This window comes from Ruditapes philippinarum, unplaced genomic scaffold (assembly GCF_026571515.1).
Source record: "Ruditapes philippinarum isolate M1 unplaced genomic scaffold, ASM2657151v2 ctg4268_1_1_1_1, whole genome shotgun sequence".
Lineage (NCBI taxonomy): Eukaryota > Metazoa > Mollusca > Bivalvia > Venerida > Veneridae > Ruditapes > Ruditapes philippinarum.
Window position 1 is genome coordinate 57,791 of NW_026853275.1, and position 12,752 is coordinate 70,542.

Below are 12,752 nucleotides of genomic sequence, written 5' to 3' on the forward strand. Positions count from 1 at the left end.
TTTAGCGGGGACTTTGTGAATGCCACCCCTAGGAAAGTCCTTAAAAGTCAAGCAGTTTTCCCTTAAATTCAATTTACATCATTTATTTCTTCCCCTTTTAAAAAAAATACTACACTATTTTTACCCAAGTTTAAGGGAAGCTGAAGGGCCTGTTTGGAAAAAAACAAAAAACCCCATCATATATGTTAATATTTATATATCTGTTAAGATGCACTAATTGTACAATGTATTTTTAGCTGTATAGTTACTGTCAGTTTGAACAATAATACTAGAAATAGTGTTACTTGTAAGTATTACTTGTAGATCTATTGCTTGAAGTATAAAAAATAATTGATTACTGTTGAGTGCAGATATCGTTACCTTAGTGCAGTAATGGGTTAAGTCCTACTAAATTTAATAGGAGTTCACCAGTTATTGCACTAAGGTGATGATATGCTTGCATGAAGGATGTTCAAAGTACCAGAATACTTATTATTATTTATAGATATTCTGCAGTTCAGACTTGTCTGTAGCAATAATTGCCAAAAAAAAGTAGTATGCAACCTTTCAAAAGCCAGTCATTAGTGGTTATTTTTGGTGATATATTTTGTCTGGTGTACTTGAAAGGCTGTCTCACAGACAAGGAAATATATAAACCAAATTATCTACATAGACTGGTAGGACTTTTGAAACAAAATAAATCAGCAAGGAAGTATGTTGTAGTAATTCTGTAGTAATTGCTTTTAAGTGGCCTAAAGTGAGTAAATGTCTTACAGTTTTAGTTGGGTGCTAGACTAGATCGTCTAATTTTAAGACAAATCTTTGAAGCATTTGAGTTTTCTTTTCCCTGTGCTTTGTGCTTCCACTAACTAATGGGTACTTGAATGGCTTATTACTTCCATTTCTTCAAAATGGTTTAAAGAGTCCTCTTATGTGGCAAGAGCCTTTATTTATCCGGACTGATATCTTGTAAATTGTGCTTGATAACACATTTCCTGGACCTCTACCATTGGTACGGGATTCAGATTGATTGCTTTAAGGTCAAGGTCACTAATGCTAAAAATAGATTTGATTTCCTTGTAATATAAAGAATAAAAGACCCCCTCCCAGAAAAATAAATAGAAAAAGCAACACTTCATTTATTTCATGGAGAAATGCTTCATAGATTATAAGGGATTCATTAGTTGAGTATGATTAACGAAACAAAATAATTCATTGTATATTTCAGGTGATAGGAAAGAAAATTCTCCAAGAAGAAGAAAGGTTTCCAGTAAGTTTCTTTTCAAAGACAATGAATAATTACTTTTCCTTTTCACAGACTTATGAATAATAACTGAAGAAGAAAGTATTTTTAACTTTGACTGATCTGAAAATAGGATCGACCAAGTGCTGTCTACAGTAGGTGTTATTTATGGTTTATACATATATAAGCTCCAGATTTAAAAGCCATATGGCATGGTAACTTTGGCACTTGTTTATGTAAAAATATCATTGACTTCATTATATAGTTTACAATCATATACATGTATGTACATACATGCCAATTGCTCTAGGTAAGATTCTTAAAACATGTGAAGCTTTTGGATGATTTTACACCCCTTCCGCCCACACCTCTACACAACAAAGTTGTAACAGTGAGGCTGGCCCTTTGGTTGCCTGTAGACACAGTTTTGTGTTTGCTTCTTCTCCAAAACTGCTCAACCCTTTTAATTTATCTGGACAAAACTTATGCACATGAGGTCAACTTACACATATGACAAGACCCATAAATGACATTGACCTTAAAGATCTATTTTGTGAATTGTGCTAAATTTAGCTTTTCCTTTGTTATGAATGGAGGTGTTGTTTTCATAATTGGACATAACAACAATTTGAAAAATACCTTCAAGAAAGATAAACTTAACTTGACCATAACTTCTAAATGGCCTTGACCTTAATGTTTTGCAAACATTGGCCATTATTAAACTTTGTTATTTATGTATGGATTTCATGCATACTTAAAAAAAACACCGCATTAAATTAAACCGGTGAGTAATTAAAGTAATACCTTTAGTTTAAAATTATGGCCTTGACAATCAAGGTCAAATCATTAAATTGCAAAAACCTTCTTATAAATGGACTGATTTGATTCATACTTGGACAAAATGAAAAGATTTATGACAAAACCATTTAGTAAGTAATAATTTAAGTATGATCTCAACTTTAGTTTTTTTAATGACCTTGACCATTAAAGAAAAGTCATTGAATTTTGTCAATATGTCTTCACTTTTATTATAATAGAATGATTTGATTCAAATTGGACTGACATAGGACAAAATTGTGGGATAATTACAGTATGACATTGACCTTTTAATGACATTGACCTTGCAAACTTGTCATTTTATATTTTCATAAAATTGGCCAAAACATTGTAACTGATTAAAAGATTTGATTAATTCTTGGACAAAGCAGTACTTATAACAAAATCATCATGTGATAAAATTCAAACATGACCTTGACCTTTACAGTTAAATATGAAAATTTATTTTAATTCTGCAGAATTATGTAATTTATGCACAGATTTGATAGATATTTGAATAAAAAAACATGTTGTATGATGCCATTACATTAATGTGAAAATGGTTTCAGCCTCTAAATACCCTGACCAACCCTACTTGTGGTGGACAAAGGGAGGGGGTTATATATAACATTCTAGGTAGATATATAGTACTTATATTTTGTATTAAGTACATTTATGCAAATGGTAAAAAGATAATTTTACTCTGTTTTGTTTTGTAGGGTCAAAGCAGTTGTTTTTCTGTTGCCCTGGAAACCAAACAACCAATGACATTAGAAGACATTCCAATGGTAAGTGTTACAGAATTACTGTAGAAGGAAAATAAATATTCCAAATTAAAATATTACCACAAAGAAAAGAGGAAGCACAATTTGGTATGTGTAACAAGAAAAAAAAATAGATGTAAATTTTTACATTCAATACATGTGTCACTTGTACAAAGAGAAACTTTATCATGCTTGAGTGTGATACAGGGAAAATGTTGCTGTTATGACTGAATGTGGAGTTTAAACCTATAAGATTAAAGAGTTAATAAACGAGCATCTGGTTTTGACCCCCTGGTGTTGCTTTAAGTTTGTAACACCTAAGGTTAGCCAAAATCATCTATCCAGTTTCATTGCCATATGACCTAAATTGTGTTTGTGTGCAATTAAAAATAAGAGAGAAAAAAAGACTACATTGAGATACACCTCCTTCTAGAAACACTTCTATAGACTAGTCAGTTATTTAAAAGCTGTCCTTCAGTTACTATACAGTTATAGGGTACAAGATGATGGATGACCAATGATATAATGTATATTTAACAGACATATGTATATTAGAAGTTGCCAGCTCTTGTCTCACAGTCTCTCAATTTGAGTTGTTTGTTTCTATGAGAATAGTATAACATAATGCATTATCTTTTCCACTTAAAGAGAACTTATAGATCAAAACACCATTACAGTGTGTCATTTTCTTTGAATATGTTATTTTCCCTTACGGTTCTTCTTATTTTCCCATTTGGTTATAGCCTGTAGAAGCTGAGTTTAAGGAAATGTAGTTTTTACTTACTAATTAAGATTCCCACCAGTCTATACAGTTAAATTACATATATACTTTTAATGATGGTTTTGTTTTCATTTGGAGTTTTCAGTTTAGAATTAGCCAGTAAATTTAAATTGAGAGATATAATGGTAGAAAAAATCAATACTATTATAATTTTAGTTTTAGAAGTTTTATGTTTTGTCAAATAGTACATTTTGTATATTTGATTTTTAAAATGGGTAAATTTTTAATTGTTGTCCCATCTTCACTGTGCATATTTCATATAAATCTTAGTGTTATTGAATTTATCTTTAATGTTTAAATGGTAGAACAAACATATCTGTCACTTTTATTGCAACAAAGGAAAATAGCTAATTCATATGCAAACACTTTAATTATTTAATCAGAAAAAATCTTTATTGGGATATTTTTGAAATTGCACTTTTGTTTTGCCATTCAAATCAAATATTGAATTTCTCGCTGCATTGAGCTGATTTTTTATCTTGGAAGAAGTAATAAACTCAAGACACTTTGTCTGGCTCAAATGTTAAAATTGATTCCACTGTTACACATTTTTTTATGACTGTTCAGTTGGTTGGCTAAATTGAAACAAATTTTTGAGTTGTACTTTTGCCAGTTTTGTGAAATAAAAACGTAGAATTATTCTGAAAATTCAATCCATTTCGGTTATAGTTTAGTACCCTCATCTGAAAGAGCAGACTAGTTTTTACATCTATTGATTTATAGGCTTGCAATCTAATAACTTGTTCACCAAACTTAAGCATTCTTTATTGGCAGGGCCTAATGCCTTTTGAAAAAGTCTGTTAGATTTCTGTCTGCAAACAATTTTACATTGTTGATAGTAAATAGATATACATTGCCTTCTTTATGGTTGGTATAACCTGATTATAGAGATTAGCTCTATAATGAAAATTGGGGCAATTGAATTGGTGACAAAAATGATTATGAATTATTTGATGTCAATGATAAAATCCCCTGCCCATGCCATGTAATAAGATTATATTTCACAATCCAAATTTCCACATTTTGACATAATTATTTTTAGCATTTTGAGCTTTCTATTTTCTACAATATTAAGAAACCATCCTGTGATGCATCTCAGGTTTTGATAAAGTTATAGCTTTTACCTAGAAATTGTATCAATCTTTATCTGCTTTAATTATGATTTTGACAATGTATTATTGATAAGCTTTCTGTAAATAATTATGTTCTAAATAAGTTTGTTAATGTATCCACATTTTGAACAATATACCTTTGAACAAATACAATATGAAAAATTCAAATCATTTTAATTAATACTTACTACAGCATAATTACTTTTCTTGATGCCTTCTTGTCTATGATGAACCCTTAACATGCTGGAACTGAAAGTGAGTAGCCTTTGCCACCAGTATTGAGCCAGGCCAGCCGGTACATCTGTGCAGTCTGACCAGGTTTTATACTGTTGACTTACTTCAAATTTTCATCTTCATAACCCTAATTATTATAATGGATAATTTCAAGAATGGGTACGTTTCAGCATGTTAAGGGTTAAATAGATGCTTATAATACCAAAATCACTGTAGTATGTGATTTATTGAGCAAAGAAATAGTGGTTCTATTAAAGCCCCAGTGGAATTATGCCAGTAATTAATTATCGGGAATAAGCAACAAAGCTGTACTTTGTTCTCTGTATAGAACTCAGTATAGTTATAATTTATACTTATTGAATCTTTGCATCTTTAGCTGCAGTTGTGATATTTAATTAAAAAAAAATGTATACAGGCATCTCTTTTTTTCTTTGATAAACAGTAAAATTTTTACAGTTGTATAATAGAACAAACCACTTTGTTTGGGAATTGTAATAGCTCAGTAGTTCAAATTTAGATTACATTACCTAAGTTCTAAAACTGCGGGGGGGGGGGGATTGGGGGGGAAGCGTTTGTATTCCTTTAGGTCAGACTGCACACTGGTGGAATGGGCTTTACTGTTTTGGTTCTAGGATTAATATTATCTTTATTGAGTACCAAGAAATATCAGTCACTGTTGATGTCATGATATTGGCATAATAACATTGCGTATTTTGTTGTTTGTAATAAACGTAGTTTATGTCATTACCAAATGTCAGTCAAGTAATGCATGAAGAAATCTGTTCATGTCACTGATTTGACGTCACTTTTGAAATTGACTTTTTTTCTATAATTACAGGAGAGTAGAAAAGCCATAGAAGAAAAAATAGAATGCCCCTTGCGGTCATTTTTATGTGTGCCAGTGACAAGTCGAAGTAACAATAACCTTATTGCATTGACGTGTGTAGCAAACAAACAAAATGCAAACAGGTATTAGTTAATATTATGATTATTTTTTAGCACAGCATGCTGTATACCAATATCATCCTTGGCATTTGTTTGGTTTTCTTTATATAAGCTTATTTTATCCGTTACCTTCTGAATTTGTGAAATGGATATGATAAGTTTAGAATTTTGAATAGTCCATTCAAAGTTTAAAGGTTTTAAAAATCAAAAACAAAAATTTAGCTACCAGGTCAGACTGTGTGGATGTGCAGGCTGTTGTGGCTATATACTGCTGTCAAAGGTCAGTGACTTGATATCTCCCCATAACTAATGAAGTAAGGGTTATGTCTATAATTACTGTACACAGTGCTAAATTATGCTACATAAAATCTCTGTATTGTTACATTTGAAAATAATTTAACTAAATAGAAATTGTCTCTGAATTTGTCTTGAAATAAAACACAAATCTGGATTTCAACATAACTCTTATCAGTGCCAAAAATGTTGTGAAAATTATTTACATTATTTAAGTTATTACATTATGTAAATGAATTAAGTAAGAAATAGTTGTTAAATGTTAGCTGTGGTTAACATATGTATGACATATCCAAAAAAATATTAGATGAAAAGGTATAGATCAGTGCACAGTGTATTAATTTAGCTACCGCTGAAGATGAGTTAATATTTTTTATATGTTAAGTGAGAAGAGTTTATCCGGTCAACATACATGTGACAAATGAAATGGGCCAAATCTGGATTTTCAGCTGGATTTTGAGGCTCAAAACTGGATTTTTTTATCGACTTGAATTTCAATGCGTGTTTGGCACATTTGGTTCAAAGAATCTATATTACCCTCAAAATCATTAAATGATTATACTTTTTATGATTTTTTTGTTGATCAATATTAATTTATTTCACCAAAAAAAATAAATAAATAGATAAATAAATAAGTGTAGTCATACAGGCTATTTCTAAAACAGTCACACTTTCACATTTCATTATTTTCAGTTTGAAGAATTATATGTCTTTTCAGTCATTCAATAATTAAACACAAGCTATTTGAAAACGTGCAACAACTATTCATGAACATAAGACTAACGTAACATAAGTAGAAGACTCAAAATAAATGCAAGAATCGTTCCGTTAATTAAATCCATAGGCCCTGGGCCAGTGTGAAATTTGCGTTGAAGATGTGCTAAATTGACCTCTTTACACACCAATCTTCCTAATATACTATATTCCAATTAAAAATTCCAATTTCAAAAACAGTCCATAACCTTGTCTATAACTATATAGCATATTATGGACTGTTTTTGAAATTGGAATTTTTAATTGGAATATAGTATATTAGGAAGATTGGTGTGTAAAGAGGTCAATTTAGCACATCTTCAACGCAAATTTCACACTGGCCCAGGGCCTATGATTAAATCCACATTTTTGCCTCGATGATAGTGTAATTCCTAAACAAAACAAAAAAATTACCCACTCACTAAAAATAGGTTAATTAGACATCTCAAACAGGTTTTGAATGATCCACTTTAAATGATTCTGCTCACCTTTTATCTTTATCAGTGCGGCACTAATCAAAGAAAATCAAAGGTTGAGCCGAATTCATACATGTAAATTTACGGGTAGTTTTGATGACGTAGCGTGTAATACCTACTGCCAATTTACAAAAGAGGTCAATTGACTGACACACGACACGTGATAAGTTAAACATGAGAGAATAACTGGGTATTGGAACTGTTTATTACGTCACCTTGCTGTCAATTAGCGACTCAACATTTAATCCGCTATAATTTAGGATATGGACAGATAACAATCAATGCCCGGAGGCACGGTTTACATTTTAGATACAGGTGCTGTGTTTGATTTTTTTATGTTGATTTTTTTTTTAAATATCGGGAATTCAAGCTGTAATATCGGGAATCGGGATCAGTGTTGAAATATCGGGATTTTTTAAAATCCCGCCGGGATGTCACATGTATGGGTCAAAAGAAATTCCTGAAATTATTGCCTACCATACAATACAGACATATTTAATCCATTAGGCAGTTTATGTTCTGTGAGCTTTCGTATAGAAATTCCCTTCTTTATCCCACAAAGAATCTTTTATATTTGATCAGAAATTGCTACTTGTACGCTTTCATATTGTAATTAAGAAGATGTACTGCGAATGTTTCATCCTGTGTGAAGTATGTTTCTGATTGTTTGAACAGACACACTTTGAATATGAATAGTTTGATTTGGCAAATATTCCTACAACATTCCTATGAATTATTAATTAATAATTGTAACAGTCATTTTTTTTCTTTAACCTTTAACCATCTGGCGGTTATTGAATCTACCCATGTGACCAGTGCAGGCTAAGGTCAGTTGGCACATCCGTCCCGTCTGATCATTGTTAGCATTTTTCGCTATTCATTTAGTACATATTTTGATAATTTTTTTTCCCATAAAAATGACATATGGTTTTGTCTTGATTGAAAGATAGACAAGTCCATTTATAGAGAAAGTTGCATGGTAATGGTTTTAAGAAAAAATATGACAACAATTTTAGATGTTAGGGAAATTGTAGTTTTACAAACTGTTAAGATGCTTACATTGGCTCTAATTTTTATTTACAAATAAATGCCTTTAAATAGAATAGAGCCAAAACAGAATCCCTTAAAAAATGCCCAAAATGGAAAAATTGTAAAAATGTTGCAGGCTCAGTTTGATTGAGCTTGTTCATGGACAAAACTGAAAAGTGCAAGCTACTGTCCACACCCCTTACTACCAGCTTAAGCAGATAAGCAGATTTCACTATTTAAACATGAAAAAGTTGAAATTTTGTATTTCTTTTTACCACAAAGAATCTTATATTTAATCAGCAACTGCCAGTTGTATGCTTTCATATTCTAAATGATGATATGTATGAAGAATTTTCCATTGTGCCTTGTTGATCATGTTGCTAAAATATTGACAATAGGTGTAACTACTAAACGTATGTAGAAATGTTTTATTGTAACATATGCATGAGATTGAATTAATTGAAACGATGGGTTATTATCCAGTGTACAAAATATTTCAGTAAGAATTTCGGTAATTCAATGAAGTTGCACATTAAATTTGCTTAGTATAAAACATAAAATTAATATATATTGCATTAATATCAAAACATTGCATAAAAGCTTTATTTTTGGACTTGTAATTGGACTGAATGATAGATGATAAAATTATAATACAGAAGAAACATTATGAAATTAAAACATAATACTCCTGCTATCATAATCAAATTATACTTGTGTATATTAAGATACAGTTAGCAAAGTCAAAGGTATATTTAGATCATTATAAATTTGCTACAGAGTTGATATGTTTGTAAATACATGTGAAAAATGTATTTAGGAAAAATAGACATTTGATATTAAGATAGGGACACAAGTATATTTCCAAACCCGCTGTCTTTGCCAGAATCTGCCATTATAGGATCATCCAATATTGTGTGATTTATATGACATCATTTGGCCTGCACAGTCTCGACTGTCACATGTTGGTTTATTTATTACACAAAGTCTGTTAAAAATCTGCATGTGGTCCTAGAGTAAATTCCGACCCTGTCTCCATAACTTAGTCACAGATTGGGATAGACATGTCCCTAGCAACAAGTTTACATATGTCTTGATGGTTTGATGCAATACAGTTCTAACTTGTTCTAAATACACAAAAAGGAAAAACTGATTTGCTCTGAAATCTCGGTTCTATTACCCCATGAAATTATCTGACACAGGGATAATGTAATAGATAGAACTGGGCAGGAAATTGTTTTGCTTAGCACACAGGCTATGTTACATGATTGGCTAGGGATTGTGTTGCAAAAATGGAACTCGTATGACTGTCTCATCTGAATTCATGATAGTAGAGCAATTTCTTTTATGTTTGGGAAATGTGATTTATTTTTATGCTATTGATTGATAGATATATGTTTAAACTTGTATGAATAATTTGAAAGTAGTTGTAGGATTTTGTTTTTAATTGGCTTTTTGGCAATGTAAAGGAACATTAATTAACTTTTTGTGATAATTATTTAAATGGCTAAAGCTCAAGATATTTTTTTGTGTTAAATTGTTGATGTATTACCATATGTTTTATTAAGGAGGCAAACAATTTAGAAATGTCACTATTGAACATCAGTAGGAAAGCACATGGTATAGGTAGTAAATGTTTATTAGTTAAACATTTTTTTGGACCGAAATTGCTTAGTTTAAGTTTCAAGAATATTTATATGTAAATGTATTTTTTTTGTTGATGAATAATGTTTTTAGCCATTACCTACATCTAAATTTCTTAATGATTATTTTAATAGTTATTCTAATAGGCGAATGAATCAAATTTGACTTGCATAATTATGAAATAGATCTGGGCTGTCAGTGAGGGATGAAACCTGCAAAATAATTTACTTGTCTACAAAGTCGATTATTAAGTGTCATTACAACAAAGTGTTTTCCTTCTAATTTGTATGCCGTAATAGTTTTCTGCTACTGAATAATTAATTGAATATGTCCTTGGAAGTCAGCTTCTTTTCTAATGTGATATCTATGTTCTGCATTGACGCACATTGACAACCTTAGCATTACTCAGATCTATATAAAAACAGTATCTGGATTTTTGTGAGACATTTACATATAATCATTGGAATAATAGAAAGACAGCAGGAAAATAATTGCTTGAATATACGTTTTAAGTGTCAGAGCTTACGCCACTAACTGTCTTGATCCAAAACAAATGAGATTTAGTTAAAGCCAGATACATATATACATCATTTATTGATCCCACAACAGTATAGTCTGCTAGATTCGGTAGAAAGGGCTGAAATTGTAACAAGAAAAGCTTATTTTTATTGACACAATCATATCTAAACAAGTGGAGTCTGATCTCTTATTATTACAGCATATTGATTTCTAGGGCTATTTCTTGCTGAATTGTCATTTGTTTGTTGAATGTTCAGTGAATATTGGGAAAATTAAAATTAGTTTCTCTATGGGGATTGAGACAGTGCAAACGATGGTGGGAACTGGAGGTGGAATTGTCAAGAAGACGATTCTCATGGGGAAGAGCAAGTGCTACAACGGTAGCAGTAATTGTCATCAATAATCTGACAGTTATGACTACTTCCTAGCATAATTCTTTTCTATGTATGCTCCTGTTGTTGAAAAAAAAAAACATCTTGATATATATTTTTTATGAGGATTAGAGAATAGATGGGGGGGGGGGGGGTATGGTTATGATATAATAATGTTAAAATTATTTTTATAATGCCATATTGATTACAAAGTTATGGGTTAGATTGAGATTCATAAGTTATTTTCTTACATGAAAATGGTATGATTTGTGTCAGAAATCCTGAATCAGGTTGTTTATCTTCTGAGCATATTGCAGACGTTTCAAAAAAATAAAGTCTATATGCATAATAGTAGACAAAGCAAATTTGCTATGCCCCCCTTTGCTGTGATATTTTCCTTCATTATTGTAAATTGAAGAATTGAAATACACAGTTTAGATTTCTAGATAATTGTATATACAAATTGCAACAACTCTAGAGTTGTCATCTTAAGAGCAGACTGTTACTTCTTTACAACAACAGTATCATATTTTCAAAAGTAAGGATTCAAAATAAGTTTAACCTCTCTTCTAGGGCTGAGAGCAACACCTCACAGCAATAACCAACATCTCTGTGTCCCAAAGGGTGCTTCTCTGCAGATGTAAATTTATTGGATTCAATTTAGTTTTGGAATTAATGTTTGGACCAAAAGGCTTGTCAACTGCAAATTTTTGACCACAATGAAATATAGTAAAGAATGTTTTATGTATTGCAGATTTTATTATTTCAACAGATATCAGATACGCAAATTTTTGACCACAATGAAATATAGTAAAGAATGTTTTATGTATTGCAGATTTTATTATTTCAACAGATATCAGATATTGAAATATAGTAAAGAATGATTGCTTTGTGTTTCAGATTTTCAGATCGTGACATATCTTGTATACACCAGTGCTTCCGATACACATCAACAGTCCTTACTAGTACATTAGCCTTCCAGAATGAAAGAAAACTTAAACAACAAACACAGGTCAGACACTTGCATTTTTCTTTACACATGATCATGTAATTTTGGTCCCAACACTAATTCGTCCATGAAACAGTGACTTTAAGTTTCTTGGTAAGGCAAATAGGGGCATTAACTTGATATAAATAAGTTTTTGGATTTTTCTCTTAAAGGAACTCAATCGAGGTCAAAAAGCCTAAAAACATAAAATTTGAAATTCTGAAGTAGATGAGGAACACTTAACTGGAAAAATTAGCAGAAGATGATAAAGAAATATACTCTGAATTGAATTGAATATTGATTTTTTTTGTGCAATTCTTAACCTTAATGCTTTTCATTTTTGGGGTTCTTTTTTGCGCCATTAAAATGATAATTCTAGAAAACAGGGTGATATATATATTTTTTTATTTTGCTAAAATTCACTATTATAATAAAAAAATATTCTGGGTATACATGTAAAAGGAATTTAAAATAGGAGCTTTTAAAAGTCTTGAAAATTTCTCTTCTTTTACACAATTACAGTTTTAAATTTCCATGTCAATGGAAAGTAGTCAATTAAATTCTCGTCAATCTCTTGAACAGTTCCAGATACAAACAATTTAGTGAAAATGCAAATCCTTGCAGGATTTAAATATTCCAAAGGAAGATTAATCACAATTTGAACCCTTCAGTGATCAACACTAATTCATTGTAATGGATATTCAGTAGTATATGTGTGCATAAAATGATTTATTATGGTGTGAAGAAAGATAAGTCAAAAATGATTCAGTTTGCCACATTTGAAAGGTTTCAGATAAATAATCAGCC

At 30.9% G+C, this 12,752-nt stretch overlaps 1 protein-coding gene across 1 annotated transcript in view; it reads left to right on the plus strand.

Moving 5' to 3' along the window:
- Nucleotides 1–12,752, plus strand: part of LOC132736349 (cGMP-dependent 3',5'-cyclic phosphodiesterase-like) — a 60,280-nt gene that overhangs the window by 18,316 nt on the left and 29,212 nt on the right. The window contains exons 4-7 of the mRNA XM_060723461.1: nt 1,208–1,249; nt 2,758–2,826; nt 5,768–5,898; nt 11,858–11,969. Of these exons, the coding sequence (XP_060579444.1) occupies nt 1,208–1,249; nt 2,758–2,826; nt 5,768–5,898; nt 11,858–11,969 (354 nt within the window). The remainder of the gene's footprint in view (nt 1–1,207; nt 1,250–2,757; nt 2,827–5,767; nt 5,899–11,857; nt 11,970–12,752) is intronic.